The sequence below is a fragment of the Hypomesus nipponensis genome, chromosome 28 (assembly GCF_054491055.1).
Source record: "Hypomesus nipponensis isolate SF chromosome 28, ASM5449105v1, whole genome shotgun sequence".
NCBI classification, from domain to species: Eukaryota; Metazoa; Chordata; class Actinopteri; order Osmeriformes; family Osmeridae; genus Hypomesus; species Hypomesus nipponensis.
This window is the reverse complement of record NC_140388.1, coordinates 2166447-2183844: the sequence shown is the minus strand read 5'-3', so window position 1 is coordinate 2183844 and position 17398 is coordinate 2166447. Positions and strand designations below refer to the sequence as shown.

Below are 17398 nucleotides of genomic sequence, written 5' to 3'. Positions count from 1 at the left end.
AACATTTAAATTAAAGAAGCAATGACAAAAGGCTCTCACAAACAAGCTAGAAGTGGGTAGTAGCTTACCTGTGCTTTCCAATCAGAATCTAGTTTTGATTGGTGTTACCAAGACTTGTCCTGCTTAAAAAGCATCAAACTCTAGTCTGCTGTTTTTATACCTTGGTTCTATGAGAAGCCTTTAAAAAACATCAAGTCACATTCACTGTTGACCATTCTCCTTAGAAGTTGAGGCAAACTGACCATCCACATCCTCAAACACCAAAGTGGCATCCATGGGCTCATAACTGCTCATCTGTAAATGTAACTGTGTTTCCTCTGTGTATATGTAAAAACCACTGTGATTTCCCACACTGACAATAATACTTTGTTTGTCTAACATAAGTCTTACAATAACTTTGATCAGTGCATCAAGCATCTTACTGACAGTGTGGGAAATGTACACAGTACCATTTACATGTACACAGGGTGAAATGTATTGTGCTATATGTAACAGAGTTAGAACCACGAAACTTGCTCCTCGGGTATGTAACAGGCCACCCGCGTCAACAAAGAGCTAGCTTTTCTTTGGCGTAGTTGGTAGTGGTCACGCTTGGCAAGTCGGAGGTTGTGCATTCGAGCCCGGTGAGTAGCAAACGAGCCTTGTTGTGATGGCGCGTGGCTATAGCTGTTACATACAAGTCAAATATAACATGTATAGTAGGCCCACATAATGATGTAATTAGTATGTGGATACAAGAAAGTATGTATGTGGTACGTAATAAGATGGCTCATCAAAATAAGTCAAGTTGTGACCATCCTTGTCATCTGGCTCATAGAAACAACAAGAAGACGCGACAGTTTCATGGTTTGCAGATGAGCAGTACTGAGTCTACAAATGTTGTTCAGATGTATGAGGATGTAGTTGATCGGTTAGCCTCGAAGAACGATAACTCAACAGTGACAGTGACTAGTTTTCTTTTTAAAAGGCTTCTCAGAACAATGGCAACAAAAATGGAGACTGGAGGGTTGGATGCTTTTCAAGCAGGACCAGTCTTGGTATGGCCATCAGAATAGACACTGACTGGAAAGCACAAGTATGCTACTATAACTAGAGCTTGTTCGTGGGAGCAGAGATCATTTTGTCATTCTCCTTTTTCTAAATGATAGGCCTACCCATCATCTTATTTTGACTAAAACAGAAAAACAATATTACATGAAGCTCAAAAGTATTTTGCGCTCAAATGAATGCGAAAAATATGTATGCTCTCGCATTTACTATTGATGTCCCTGCTAAAGCTGATATCAAACTTGCGTATCTCACTGTAAGTCGCTCTGGAGTGCCTGCTAAATGACTAAATGTATTTGAACTGTTGTACGGTGGGTTAAGCAAGGGGAGTTTCTATAGCCGAGTAGTGCATTGTGCACAGCAAGCTTGGAAGAAAAAGAGGGATATGAAAAAGGGCCTGTACCCCAGTAGAGGTGTATGTCTAACAACGCCCCTGGCATGGACATTGTCAATAAGATGCTTGCATTTGCCTTACTGTACTGAATCTGATCCAACTCCATCAACTACTGTATGTCTGGCAGAATAATGTCTCGAAGCCCAAATCTCAATCAACCTCCTCCCTTGATGTATCATACTCTCTCATCATGTCTGCTTTATCAAATATTTCTCAAAAGATTGCTACCAGTGCTGTAGGCCTGTTGTAGATGTTGACAACACCTGTCTTGTGTCTTAGAACATTTACATTTACATTTATTCATTTAGCAGACGCTTTTATCCAAAGCGACTTCCAAGAGAGAGCTTTACAAAAGAGCATAGGTCACTGAACATAACAACGAGATAGTCCCAAACATTGCAAGCAGCCAAAACATGAAGCATACATTGTGAAAAAGCTAAACAAGTGCCAAAAGGGAAGACCCATACACAAGATTTAGCAACAACACAACGCAATACTACAAGTTTAAACTCACTTACTTGGTCAGGAGACAGTCACAATGTACATACAGTAAAAACACTATTCGCTCAGAAGCTTAGAAGAGGTAACTTACACCTTAGAAATGTGTACTGTATAGGTACCATCACTATTCACTACAGTTACACTGGTGTCTGTCTAGTGTGTGATTTAAAGTGTAAATGAGAGTCGTTTCCTAAGCAAACTAATACACAGATGTACTGTGTCACTATTTAAGAAAATCCACCAAAAAACTCAAACGTAGAATTCCAAGATGTCTGTAATTGGCCAAGTGGTCTTTACACCCTTGGCTACTAACCTGAACTTCAATGCCACATCCTTAACTTGATGTCAATCTGTTCAGGAAAATGTCCTCTACAGGACTGTAAAACTGCTAACATTTCCCAGTTGGGACTTCTGAGATATTTGAGTTAATGCCCAATGAGTGCCCGCACCCATTCACTGCAATGAAAAGCTTCATGGAACTCAGACTCGGAATTTGAGCTTCAGGGACGCTTGACAAAAAATGACAACATTTGGCGTGTCGGACGTTTTAGAATTGTTTATGTGATGTGTTCCCATCGTATTTAAGACTTCATATTTTACAAACAAGAGCTTTGTTAATGTAGCTGTTTACATATCTCACTCGTACTGGTTAATCGGCTAACATGTTAAAGTAGGCTACATCCAAAGTCGCTGTCGTAAAACTAGCCTCTTTTTCACAAAGCTGATTAACGGAAGTTTGTCCTCCCTAGCAAGAGAGCTCAGCATACAGTTAATTCTCTCCTTTGTTATCCTGAGAAAGTCTCAGTCTGTGAGTATTTGTTTAAAGCTTAAAAAAAAAAACTTGTGTGGCATAGCAACTATGTTTGTTTAGTTTCTGAGTGTTCAGTTTTAACTTGAATTTGGCGATGCTAATCGCGACAGCATTTTACATTAAGAATACACTGTAAAACCCCTCGTTTTCTATGTTTTTCTGCAGTTTTACAAAATCATCTGAAGTAAATGGAACCTTACCAAAGTTTAAACTCTACACTGTATCCTGGACTTTATTTCAAGGAACTTGAACTTATTGTTAGCTATCTGCTAAGCTATATTAATCGAGAGCGAGAGCAGAATATGCCCCTTTGACTGTTTTTAATACCTATTGAACTTATTGATCAGGGGGGTATTCCAAGTAGCGGGTTTAGTGAAAACTTTGAGTTGTTTAACCCTGAAAAGAGGCATACTGCGAGTTCCACGTTCCAGAAAGAGAGGTAACAAATCCTTTTGGTAAGTTTCCATGGTAACTTACTCCTTGAAACTAACCTACTCGCTAGCAGGTTTTCCATGCCTTACTCTGGTTTCTACCGATCCCCTCCCACTTTCTTAGCTGATAGCGTTGGCAGACACGGCATATAATTTCCTGGTTCAGCCGAGCGATCTCGAACAACATTTAATTCGCTTAGTTATACGCCGGGAGACGATTTTAAGATTGCGGTTTGATGTAGGCCTACTTTAATTCCCTGATGAATACCTAAATTAACGTTACCGTTTCCTGTCACGATCTGTAATTTATTTTAGCAACATTCTCAGCCCCTGGGTCTTCATCGATAGTGTTTCTCGCCGTGGATTTGCACTCAGAATTGACCAAATGCCTTTTGGCACTGAAATAAATACAAATAATTAGGATTCCTCCGTAAGGAGGAAACCTATTGTTATTGGTGGTTTTATTATTTGTAATTCTTGTACCATGGGAGTCAATGGCAGCCCCTAGACCCCATCGACAACTTTTTGTGAAATTTGGCACACTCATTAAGGACAGTTTCTTCTATACGTACACCAAGTTTCATGTCTCCCATTAGACCACTCTAGCGCCACCAATGGGTCAAAGTTGGACTTGTGTTTACACACGCAACTTTTGAACCGTATGACTCATTTTCAAAAATGAGGTACCATTGGATTCCCTGGATCAAGCCGAGTTCAACGCACACCATGGCGTTAATTTCCGGTTATATAGATTTCCCGCCATTTCCGGTTTTATCAAAAACCTTTGAAAGCCTACTCCTCCTACAATTTTTGTCATATCTTCTTCAAAATCACCAGAGATGATCTTCAGACCAAGCCTCACAAAAGTTATCAAAGGAATTTTGATCCTCATAACCGTCTGTCCGGTACAGCCAATCAAATTCATCAGAAAAGCCGCAAAACAGGATGTGAAGTCATGTCTCAGCAAATCTTTGAGATATCAACACTAAACTTGGTAGATCGGAGGAAGACACTACAACATGTTACCATGTGCAAAGGCAAATTCATATCTCAAAAAATGATTGATATAAAGCAAATTGAACTTATCGCTAACGCTAAAATTATGCTTTACACATCAGCCATTCAAAAACTGATACTCTGATTCAATCACAAGTTCATATGAAAACTCTTGAGAATGTTCATAACACAAATCTGTGAAAAAGTTGACTGTAAGATGAAAGGTCGATTTTTGGTGAATATTTGAAACATGCTTGCTTGGCTAATTTCTAGGCAAATTTCCAATGAATGTCTCCCTTGCTCCTCCCCGCGCGTGCTCCAAAATCTCACACACACTCAGCCTTCCCTTGACACACGCGCGGCCAAGACGCACACGCAACATTTCAGGAGAGTGTGGGCTGACCAAGCCCCCACTCATTCCTTGGTCTTTAGCAAAGGCCCATGTGGCTCTTGATGGTATTGCATTTCCGATTTTGTATGCAATGGTAAAAAGGTCTCAAATCCTGAAACATTGATAGTGTAGGCCGAGAAACACTTTAACAAAAGCCCATGTGGATCTTGTTGGTATTGCATTTCCGATTTTGTATGCAATGGTAAAAAGTTATAAAAATCCTGAAACATTGATAGTATAGACCAAGAGTAACTACCACACCACAAATGGCCCACCATTACCCATAGGTGGCGCTACAGGCCACGCCCAAAAGCACAAAGATACAAGGCTTTCTGGAATGGATAGGCTCAACAAGCACCCTCCCTTCACTTATTGGCTTGAAAAAAAGGCCCATGTGGATCTTGATGGTATTGCATTTCCGATTTTGTATGCAATGGTAAAAAGGTCTCAAAATCCTGAAACATAGATAGTATAGGTAAAGAAATACTTTAACAAAAAGCCCATGTGGATCTTGTTGGTATTGCTTTTCCGATTTTGTATACAATGGTAAAAAGTTATTAAAATCCTGAAACATTGATAGTATAGACCAAGAGTAACTACCACACCACAAATGGCCCACTATTACCCATAGGTCTTCCCTTGACACACGCGCGGGCTTGGCAAGACGCACACGCAACATTTCAGGAGAGTGTGGGCTGACCAAGCCCCCACTCATTCCTTGGTCTTTTGCAAAGGCCTTGTGGATCTTGATGGTATTGCATTTCAGATTTTGTTTGCCATGGTAAAAAGTTCTCCAAATCCTGAAACATTGATAGTAAAGGCCAACAGTAACAACAACACTTTAACAAAAGCCCATGTGGATCTTGTTGGTATTGCATTTCCGATTTTGTATGCAATGGTAAAAAGTTAAAAACATCCTGAAACATTGATAGTATAGGCCAAGAGTAACTACCACACCACAAATGGCCCACCATTACCAATAGGTGTCGCTACAGGCCACACCCTAAAGCACAAAGCACTTCACTTCTTGTGAAGATTAAAGCACTTCACTTCTTGGCTTGAAATAAAGGCCCTTGTGGATCTTGATGTTATTGCATTTCAGATTTGGTATCCCATTGGAAATTCTGCAGCATTGATTTGTCTATACAGTTACAATTTGTCAAGAATAAACATTTTTCAATGGTTCGCAATGCTTTACACGTAAGCCAGTCAAACAAGTTCATATGAAGACTCTTGAGAATGTTTAGTACACGTCGTCGTCGTCGTCGTCGTCGTCGTCGTTGTCGTCATCTGCCGCTTGTCCGGGGATCGGGTCGCGGGGGCAACGACCTAAGCAGGGAGGCCCAGGCTTCCCTCTCCCCGGCCACTTCCACCACCTCTTCCTGGGGGACCCCGAGGCGTTCCCAGGCCAGCCGAGTGACATAGTCCCTCCAGCGTGTCCTGGGTCTTCCCCGGGGCCTCTTCCCAGTGGGACGTGCCCGGAACACCTCACCAGGGAGGCGTCCAGGAGGCATCCTAATCAGATGCCCGAGCCACCTCAGCTGGCTCCTCTCGACGCGGAGGAGCAGCGGTTCTACTCTGAGCCCCTCCCGGATGACCGAGCTTCTCACCCTATCTCTAAGGGAGAGCCCGGACACCCTGCGGAGAAAGCTCATTTCGGCCGCTTGTATTCGCGATCTCGTTCTTTTGGTCACTACCCATAGTTCGTGACCATAGGTGAGGGTAGGAACGTAGATCGACTGGTAAATAGAGAGCTTCGCCTTTCGACTCAGCTCCTTCTTCACCACGACGGACCGATGCAGAGCCTGCATCACTGCGGACGCCGCACCGATCCGCCTGTCGACCTCGCGCTCCATTCTTCCCTCACTCGTGAACAAGACCCCGAGGTACTTGAACTCCTCCACTTGGTTCAGGATCTCCTCCCCGACCCGGAGATGGCACTCCACCCTTTTCCGGTCGATAACCATGGCCTCAGATTTGGAGGTGCTGATTCGCATCCCAGCCGCTTCACATTCGGTTGCGAACCGCTCCAGTGAGAGCTGAAGGTCACGGCCCGATGAAGCCAACAGGACCACATCATCTGCAAAAAGCAGCGACCCGATCCTGAGGTCACCAAACCGGACCCCCTCAACATCCTGGCTGCGCCTAGAAATCCTGTCCATATAGGTAATGAACAGAATCGGTGACATAGGGCAGCCCTGGCGGAGTCCAACCCTCACCGGAAACAAGTTCGACTTACTACCGGCAATGCGGACCAAACTCTGGCACCGGTCGTACAGGGACCGGACAGCCCCGATCAGGGAATCCGGTACCCCGTACTCTCGGAGCACCCCCCACATGAGCCCCCGAGGGACACGGTCGAACGCCTTTTCCAAATCCACAAAACATGTGTAGACTGGTTGGGCGAACTCCCATGTACCCTCCAGGACTCCGCGGAGGGTATAGAGCTGGTCCACTGTTCCACGGCCAGGACGAAAACCACATTGCTCCTCCTGAATCCGAGGTTCGACAATCCGGCGGACCCTCCTCTCCAGGACCCCTGAATAGACTTTCCCAGGGAGGCTGAGGAGTGGGATCCCCCTAAAGTTGGAGCACACCCTCCGGTCCCCCTTTTTAAAGAGGGGAACCACCACCCCGGTCTGCCAGTCCAGAGGCACTGTCCCCGATGTCCACGCGATGTTGCAGAGTCGTGTCAACCAAGACAGCCCTACAACATCCAGAGCCTTAAGGAACTCCGGGCGGACCTTGTCCACCCCAGGGGCCCTGCCACCGCGGAGCTTTTCAACCACCTCGGCGACCTCGGCCCCAGAGATAGAAGGGCCCCCCCCGATGTCCCCAGACTCTGCCTCCACGTCGGAAAGCGTGTTGGTGGAATTAAGGAGGTCTTCAAAGTATTCCTTCCACCGATCCAGGACGTCCCCCGTCGAAGTCAGCAGCGCACCGTCCCCACCGTATACAGTGTTGACAGAGCACTGCTTCCCCCTCCTGAGTCGCCGTATGGTGTTCCAGAACCTTTTTGAAGCCGTTCGGAAGTCATTCTCCATGGCCTCGCCAAACTCCTCCCATGCTCGGGTTTTTGCCTCCGCGACCGCCAAAGCCGCGTTCCGCTTGGCCTGCCGGTACACATCAGCTGCCTCAGGAGTCCTACCAGCCAATAAAGCCCGATAGGCCTCCTTCTTCAGCTTGACGGCATCCCTCACCTCCGGAGTCCACCACCGGGTCCGAGGGTTACCGCCGCGACATGCACCGTGGGAAAAGGCCCGGCCACCAGGCGCTCGCCATCGAGCCCCACCCCCGGGCCTGGTTCCAGGGGAGGGCCCCGGTGACCCGCTTCCGGGCAGGGGCAACTGAGAACCATTGTTGTGTTTCTTCATGGTTGGTTTTTTGAGCCACGCTTTGTCTGGTCTTTCACCTGGAACCTGTTTGCCTTGGGAGACCCTACCAGGGGCATAAAGCCCCCGACAACATAGCTTCCAGGATCACTAGGACACGCAAACCCCTCCACCGCGGTAAGGTGGTGACTCATGGATGGATTAGTACACAAATCTGAGAAAAAGTTGACTCTAAGATAAAAGGTCGATTTTTGGTGAATCTTTGAAACATGCATGCTTGGCTAATTTCTAGGGAAATTTACAATGAAATGTGTCCCCTGCTCCTCCCCGCGCATGCTCCAAATTCTCACACACTCATTCTTCCCTTGACACGCGCGGGCTTGGCAAGACACACACGCAACATATCAGGACTGTGTGGGCTGACCAAGCCCCCACTCATTCCTTGAATATCAGCATAGGCCCTAGAGGACCTTGGTGTCATTGCATTTCCTACTTTGTATGCAATAGTAAAAAGGTCTCCAAATCCTGACACATTGACAGTACAGGCCAAGAGTAACTACCACACTTTACCCAAAGCCCATGTGGATCCTGTTGGTATTGCATTTCCGATTTTATATGCAATGGTAAAAAGTTTTTAAAATCCTGAAACATTAATAGTATAGGCCAAGAGTAACTACCACACCACAAATGGCCCACCATTACCCATAGGTGGCGCTACAGGCCACGCCTTAATGCATAAAGATACAAGGCTTTCTGGAATGGATAAGCTCACCAAGCCCCCTTCCTTCACTTACTGGCTTGAAATAAAGGCCCTTGTGGATCTTGATGGTATTGCATTTCAGATTTGGTATGCCATTGGTAATTCTGCAGCATAAATTTTTCTATACAGTTACAATTTGTCAAAAATAAACATTTTTCAATGGTTCGCAGTGTTTGGAGGAATCCGCCATTACTGCTTGCAGTTATATTTGAAATTGTATTTGGTCTTCTTTATTGCCTACAAATAGAAATCTAACAATGTAGCTTATTTCTATCGGCTATAGGTCCTACAATTTACATGATTCATATAATTCCTACAATTTACATGATGTAGGCTACCGTCCTGTAACTGTTGTTTCAGCAAATCTATTTCAACATTGTCGGGGGTCAATATATTGGCCAAACAACCGAAACGAATTCCCCTATGGTTTGAAGGAAGATGGGAAACTGAACAGTGTATTAACATTAACCAAATAATGCCAATGGAATTACAGTTATTTGACTCTTTGGGTTAAACCAGAGCAGGAATGGTCAAATTAAGGTTAAATAATATAATCATTTTATCATATTGCAAATGAATGCAATCAATGAAGTTAACTCTTATGCCTACTCTACCATGATTATTGTAAACCAGAGATAGAAAGCATGAGGTGAGGAAGAAGTAGTAGGCCTAGGACAAGCCAGAGCTGAGAAGAAGGTCTCAGGAGATCAAGAATCCACAGAACAATGCTTCACAATTCCGTTTATACCCAAGAACAACTACAATCACACCAGAATCTTGACCCTTACTTATCAACATGTCTAGCAATGCTACAGTAAGTTACAAAGATGTGAGAGCCATCAAGTTGAGACTCCATCCAGTAACTCCATATTTTACCATAAGAGAGCTGGGGGCAGGTGGATAGCCTTACAAGATCAGCCTTTATTCTTCTGCCCTATGTACAACATCTCTTGGTCAAAATAGAAATTCAGAAAATTCAACAATTAATATTGATGTAGGTTATTGTTCCTACAATTAACATCACCTGTGACCATGCATCCTCTCGTAACTGGTGTTCCAGTAAATCTTTTTCGAGATTAGCCTTTATTCTTCTACCCTAAGTAGGCCTACACCATCTCTTGGTCAGTTTTTGGCACTTTCTTCACAAGGTGCAGTTTGTACAACTAATTTACTTGTAACATGAGATTACATTAGCTACATTTCACTGTTCCACATAAAAATTCACCTGCCATTAAATGAACATCTCACTGTATACAGCATGCCCTGTTGTCAGAATATGCAAATTGTTTTCATATTCAATATTCTCATAATGTCAGTGTAACTGACAAATACAAAAAAAGCATGTAAATAAAAGTACATGGAGAGAGAACTCCCAGTAGCTACCATACATAGTAATTCTCTGCATCCATTTCTGCGGCAGCAGTAATGTCTCTTCGTCATCTTAATCATCATCATCATCCTTTGATAAAAAGCATTCTGTTGAGGGAAACTGCTACTACAAGTTGAAATAGGCACCAATTGATATTTAAACTTTGTATCATGTCGAATATGATTAAAACCATGGTGACGTCGAGGCTACAATCACAAGCGTAGCCTATAAGCAACATATGCATTACCTGTTCGTAGTATGTTTTATATGTAATATAACATTGAACATGCTATTTTATTAAGTCCACAACTTTTTCTCCTGTAATATTAACTGGACAGTGGGGTTAAATGTTCAATGTACGGACTGGCTATTGCATTCCAATAGTAATGCATTGACTCGGCAGAAATTGTCTCCCACGCTTTTTTCCGGAATATGTGCTCAGATTGATGCATGAACACGAAATAAAACTTATATTTAAAGTGTGGTGAAATATGACGTTTTTTGTCGTCGGTTGCCATGGTGAATTCTAGTATTGGAGCTCCATAGATGTTGGATTTGGTAGTATTCATGCACGCGGTGAACTCAGAGTAGCCGTACTCAGAGTTGAGTTAACAAATTCATATCAGCTTTTCTGGAACCGAATTTTCTGAGTTTCCCATGTTAGAGTAACTCAACTCAGAGTTCAGGGTTAATCTCAGAGTTTGTTAAACCCGCTACCTGGAATACTCCCCAGATTTCAAAATAAAATAAATCAACCACAAAATCAATCTATCACACCAACAGTCTTTTGTCACATTTAATTTGTTAAAACCTATGTTTGATTCCCCATGATGGATGACAGTTTAGTTAGCAGTAAAATCTTGATGATCAATTACATGTACATTTTGTTTTTGAGAATTTCTTGGAATAGCGATTATTGTGACATGCATGTTTTTGAATAGCAATAAGAATTTAAAAGATCTTGGTAAATATTGTGATTTTTAACATTAACTTAATAAAAGATGACCTATTAAGCCCAATTTATACTTAGGTCGCAGACACTTTTGAAAAGGTCGCCGACAGAAATGACGTCACGGTCGACATTTTTAACCGTCGCTTGAAAGTGTCGCCTACCAGGAGAAATTTCTACTGGCGCTGATGTCGTCACAGTGTCGCGCAAGTGTGATTGGCTAGATAGACGGCACGCGTCGTTGACTGCATTGTTTTGAATTTTTTGTAAACGATCAACAGCTGTATAAGATGGAAGGAATATAGGAGAGATTGGCATAGCAAGTTAGAACATATCCACACCTTTATAATGCCTCTCAAAATTAGCTACAGCCATTTTCTCCGATCGATCACCTAGGGTAAAGCATAAACAATGTAACCATAGCTACGAATGTAACAGTAAAATGATTCCGTTTATGTCACGCGAACCTTGAGCACAGGCGACTGTTTTCTGAAGTATAAATGCAGCAGCCTGAGCGACACTTTTTTTTCATCGGCGACCATTTCAAAAGTGTCGGCGACATAAGTATAAACTAGGCTTTAGGGTGTTAAAATGTTTTATTTATTTATTTGTATCCATGACAATCCCAAGAAGATCAAACACTTTTGATGGAATTCCAAACCATTGTCACAATGAATGAATCACAGTGTCGAACATTCCATTCTAAAGTTACCATGAATATGATGTACCAAACACAGCAGAAATCATCGACACAAGACAAGCACTGCCTCTTTACAATTACAATTATACACAAAACGAAAGACAAACCAACAAATTCCTCATTCACTGCGAGGTAAGTTAACACCAAAGAAGGTTATTGCCTACAGTATGTACAAAACAATGTACTATGTTCAAACTGTATAGGCCTATTCATGACTTTTGGTGTCTCAACAGGAGACCAGTCTCATGTAGTGTGTTTTTTTGTCCTCAAAAACAATATTTCAACACAAATAATTAGATATAAAAACATAATATTACCAAACCTGTACACCAATGTTACTCCCTGTAGTCTTGATACACATGTTTCTCTCCACACCGACCTGCAGCCATGAATTGGGAACTTCCCACCATTGATCCACATGCTCCTGTGAAGTTCACTGAGCTGTATGACTTTTTGACACCACCAGAATGTCTGGATGAGGTAAGATTGTGGTGATAAACTATAACCAAATGCAACAGTATCACTGTGCTTCACGACAGTGGCATTATATATGATGACTGGCATAGACATTGACACAACTGTCTCCCAGAAAACAACCATGAGGCAGTTCATGTCCTTACTGGAGCAAGGAGCGGTTCCATCCTCTGTTACTCTTAAGGACATCACCGAGTGGCTCTCTGGGGAAGAATGCTTCATCAGCAAGTGAGACAGGCTTAGTCTTTCTCTGGGGAGTTACAAAATACATGTCTGTGCACATATATGTATATGTGATTGTTGTGTGTGAATATGTGTGTATGAGAGTGTGTTTATGAGAGATAGAGAGAGAGAGAGACAGAGAGACAGAGAGAGAACAATTATCATTCAAAAAGGGATGGTTTGCTCTTTATTTCTTCTACTTTGAAGGTGTCGGGCCTGCAATCAAGACTTGCGACAGCTGACTGCCATAAGGGTAAAAGCTTCATAGTGGACCTTGTTCACAGTACAAACTCCCAGAGAACCAAAGACTCGTATTACGGTCTCTATATTGAAGACAGTAACAGTGCAAGTTACATTAATGTATTCAAGGTGTTAGTGTGTGATTGCACAGAATTGATCTTTTGATGGTGTTTCTGTACTCAGGTCTGGTATATGAAGAGACGCGACCAGCTTCTGAAAATCCAGCAGGAGATTCTTAGAGAGACCGAGAAGGAGTGTCGTCTCTCTGGGCTGTTTGGCAGAAAGGTATGGACAACAACCTGGTGTAGAGAAACAGTACTTCAAATTCTGTAACAAAGGATTTCCTTTATTTCCCTGACTGACAACTCTCTCTCTCTCTCCCTCCCTCTCCATCCCTCTCTCTCTCCTCGTGCTGTCTCTCTCTCTATCTCTCTCTCTCTCTCTCCTCGCGCTCTCTCTCTCTCCTCGCGCTCTCTCTCTCTCTCCTCGCGCTCTCACTCTCTCTCTCTCTCTCTCTCTCCTCGCGCTCTCTCTCTCCTCGCGCTCTCTCTCTCCTCGCGCTCTCTCTCACTCTCTCTATCTCTCTCTCTCTCTCTCTCTCTAACTCTCTTCTATTTTTCTCTGGTGAAGGTCACCATGGAGGGACTTCGTAGGAGCATGAAGATGTTCAGACCGTCTGTAGAGACAGAGGTCCGACATCTGCTCTCTGGCCTTCCTCACAGCCTGATGCCCTCTCACTCCACCTCTGAGGTCCCCGGAGCTCCCAGTCTCTTGCAGGAAACTGGAGAGCTCACCCCCAGGCTGGTCACCATCACCTTCCGCCACCTGCTGAGTGGAGGTACACAGGGAGGAACCACCTGGACCTCCGTAGACGGGCTGAGGGCCAAGGCCGCCATGGAGGAGATCCGGTGGCTGCTGAAGGACACCGTCACCTCTGTCCTGGCTCCGTACGGGGACGTCCCGATGCACAAGATTGTGTTCATCACCTCAGCTCTGGCCCGGGATGTGGTGAAGGCTGTCTTTGACAGGTTTGAGGTGGAGTCTACCACTTTCTGCCTGCTGAATGACAGCTACAACCTGCATTCTCTGGAGGCAACCAGGAAGGTGGTCGATGAGTTGGCAAGGGGGAACAAGGTCATTGTGTTTTCAGTCTGTAGCTTGTAGATGTCAAAATCACTCACATTTCATGTTTGTCTCACGACAGCTCCAGAACAGGTGGGCATAAACTAGCTCTTAAACTAAGTCTCACTGTTTGAACTGTCTATCAACAGGGTCATAACAAGCCAGGTGCTGAGAGCTCCTTCAGCCTCAAGGAGAGCATCACCGTGGCCACTGATCCCCAGGCAGAAAAGGTGAAGAAAGCAGATTGATTCATAGTTGGCTTTGGGTTCAGTGTAATCGTGACCAAATGGGAGATTGTTTTCAATGGCAACTGAACCTTAATTCTCCCTCCAGTCTTGGTCTACCTCAATGGAGAAAGGCCTCACCATCAAGGCCATCATCCAGGACCAGAAGGACATCAAGGCCCTGGCCAGTGCTGGAGGTGACATGAAGACCAGTCAGACCAGACATCTGACTGCATCACAGCTGTCCACAGCTTCTCTGGCTGAGTCTGGCCTCGACCTCACCCTGAGGGAGGCTGGGGCTCATGCTGCTGAGGGGAAGCTGGAAAGAGGCAAGGCCTCAAAGCTGGCCTTAGAAGCTGGCCTCACCAGCACCAAGACCCTGGCCCTGGAAGCTGGCCTCACCAGCACCAATACCCTGGATCTAGAGGCTGGCCTCACCAGCACCAAGACCTTGGCCTTAGAAGCTGGCACCACCAGCACCAAGACCTTGGCCTTAGAAGCTGGCCTCACCAGCACCAAGAACCTGGCCATAGAAGCTGGCCTCACCAGCACCAAGACCCTGGATCTAGAGGCTGGCCTCACCAGCACCAAGACCCTGGATCTAGAGGCTGGCCTCACCAGCACCAACACCCTGGATCTAGAGGCTGGCCTCACCAGCACCAAGACCCTGGATCTAGAGGCTGGCCTCACCAGCAGCAAGACCGTGGCCCTAGAGGCTGGCCTCATCAGCACCAAGACCCCGGCCCTGGAAGCTGGCCTCACCAGCAGCAAGACCCTGGATATAGAGGCTGGCCTCACCAGCACCAAGACCTTGGCCTTAGAAGCTGGCACCACCAGCACCAAGACCCTGGGTCTAGAAGCTGGCCTCATCAGCACCAAGACCCTGGCCCTTGAAGCTGGCCTCACCAGCACCAAGACCCTGGCCCTGGAAGCTGGCCTCACCAGCACCAGGACCCTGCGCCTGGAAGCTGGCCTCACCAGCACCAAGACCCTGGCCCTTGAAGCTGGCCTCACCAGCACCAAGACCCTGGATCTAGAGGCTGGCCTCACAAGCACCAAGACCCTGGATCTAGAGGCTGGCCTCACGAGCACCAAGACCCTGGATCTAGAGGCTGGCCTCACAAGCACCACAACCCCGGCCCTGGAAGCTGGCCTTACTAGCAGCAAGACCGTGGCCCTAGAAGCTGGCCTCACCAGCACCAAAACCCTAGATCTAGAGGCTGGCCTCACCAGCACCAAGACCTTGGATCTAGAGTCTGGCCTCACCAGCACCAAGACCTTGGATCAAGAGGCTGGCCTCACCAGCACCAAAACCCTGGCCATAGAAGCTGGCCTCACCAGCACCAAGACCCTGGATCTAGAGGCTGGCCTCACAAGCACCACAACCCCGGCCCTGGAAGCTGGCCTCACCAGCACTAAGACCCTTGATCTAGATGCTGGCCTCACCAGCACCAAGACCCTGGATCTAGAGGCTGGCCTCACCAGCACCAAAACCCTGGCCATAGAAGCTGGCCTCACCAGCACCAAGACCGTGGCCCTAGAAGCTGGCCTCACCAGCACCAAAACCCTGGATCTAGAGGCTGGCCTCACCAGCACCAAGACCTTGGATATAGAGGCTGGCCTCACCAGCACCAAGACCCTGGATCTAGAGGCTGGCCTCACCAGCACCAAAACCCTGGCCATAGAAGCTGGCCTCACCAGCACCAAGACCCTGGATCTAGAGGCTGGCCTCACCAGCACCAAGACCCTGGATCTAGAAGCTGGCCTCACCAGAAACAAGACCCTGGATCTAGAGGCTGGCCTCACAAGCAGCAAGACAGTGGCCCTAGAAGCTGGCCTCACCAGCACCAAGACCCTGGATCTAGAGGCTGGCTTCACCAGCACCAAGACCCTGGATGCAGCTTCTGCCAAGATGCTGTTGCTTCTAGAAGATGAGCCACTGCTGAGCATCCATGGTGTCTTCCCTCAGGAGGCTCCAAGACTCCTCATGGTGTGAACATGACATAATTCTTTTGTTGACAAGTTTCATCAGACTGAATATTACCATTGCACATGTGGTATAAATATACTTCAGTTTGGAAGTTGATGCCATTGCTCTACAGTATAGTTTATGGTCTTACATGCTTAGTATTGTCTGTTCACAGACCAGTGAGGTCCCAGCTGACGTGGATCAGGAGAGCTGCATTGGTGAGTACCTTCTCAGCTACCAGGAAGCTACATGCACAAGTTCTACTTCATACACACTTCTCAGATATACCAGGAAGCTGTGTGGAGAACATGCAGATACAGTGTTAATGCAGGTTTTCCTCCTCAGTGGGCGGACAACAGGAGAAGGATGGAGGGGAGGAGATAAGGGGGGGGGTGAGAGGATTCCTCCGTCGAATGAGGAAGCTCTTTACCTGCTGCTCTGCCTCCTCAGAAGAGGAGGACTAGAGAGGCTCCCCAACAGTGAGAGGGACCTGAGGACCAGGCAATATCATCAATATGGACCCCTTGGACAGAACCTGTGTTCATCACAGAGCCTGAGCACAAAAGAAAATATCATTTGAAGCCATGTCTTGTTTTGTTGTTGACTTTTTATTTCTGGGGATTTACTGAAAATAGCATGTTTGTCAGTGTTCATTATTTTGATTTACAAATATACATGTATTATATATATATATATATACATCACAATGAAAATATATAGTCTCTGCTACACTAGGGTCCAAACAATTGAAGTACAGCATTCAAACATTTGAACATTAAAGTTCAAATGTGGCATCATTGCAATGTAAACGTTTTGTAACAAGGCGCACAATGCAGCAGAGGGATTAGACCAAAAGCCCTTTTAGACCCTCCACAAAAAGACCACACAAACCCAACACCCCTCTTTATCACTCAGTGAGTTAGACCCCCCCTTCCAACACCCCTCTTTATCACTCAGTGAGTTAGACCCCCCCCCTCCTCCCCCTGAGCAACCCCCACCGGCACCCAGAGGTCAGGGGGAGAGGGGATCACACTAGACACACACAGTGGATATTCAAGTGGGTAACAATGTCCTATTACTGGTCCTAAATGTAGTGTTAACATTGTATGTGCGCGTGTGTGTGTGTGTAGGACCACTGGGTCACCAACGAACACACAGCATATCTTCTATCATCCAGTCTAAAACATCTTTATTTCTCCTTATTTAGGCTGTCAGACACTATTTAGTTAATCACATTCAGTGGAAATGAGATCAAAGACAGGATTGTTGTTTGTCAACAATGAAAACAAAACAAACATTAAACACACACCAATATTTACAAACACTCTGGGATATCAATTATAACTGTACAGTTCAATCTTCAATCACATCTATGTGAGCACAGTGTGTGAGAGTGTGAGTGGGCTATTCTACCTCACACAGGGACACTGAGGAGTCATAGTCAAAATAGAACCCAGGATAGAGGG

General features: G+C 45.5%; 1 protein-coding gene across 1 annotated transcript; it reads left to right on the top strand.

Annotated features, from left to right (window-relative positions):
• The first annotated feature begins 9154 nt into the window (after positions 1-9154).
• Positions 9155-17010, top strand: LOC146219469 (uncharacterized). Its single transcript, XM_084694359.1, has 10 exons — positions 9155-11813; positions 12067-12161; positions 12271-12383; positions 12585-12630; positions 12801-12902; positions 13248-13751; positions 13889-13969; positions 14073-15953; positions 16108-16150; positions 16278-17010. The coding sequence occupies exons 2-10, from the start codon at positions 12069-12071 to the stop codon at positions 16394-16396; spliced, it is 2982 nt and encodes a 993-aa protein (XP_084550485.1). The 5' UTR covers positions 9155-11813; positions 12067-12068; the 3' UTR covers positions 16397-17010.
• The last annotated feature ends 388 nt before the right edge of the window (positions 17011-17398 follow it).

Bases quoted from the DNA above. Each gene is read 5' to 3' on its own strand.
- LOC146219469 (XM_084694359.1), top strand. From the start codon at position 12,069: ATGAATTGGGAACTTCCCACCATTGATCCACATGCTCCTGTGAAGTTC. The intron at 12,631-12,800 runs GTAAAAGCTTCA...TTCTGTACTCAG, and splicing joins GACAGCTGACTGCCATAAGG to GTCTGGTATATGAAGAGACG. The intron at 13,970-14,072 runs GTGAAGAAAGCA...TTCTCCCTCCAG, and splicing joins CTGATCCCCAGGCAGAAAAG to TCTTGGTCTACCTCAATGGA.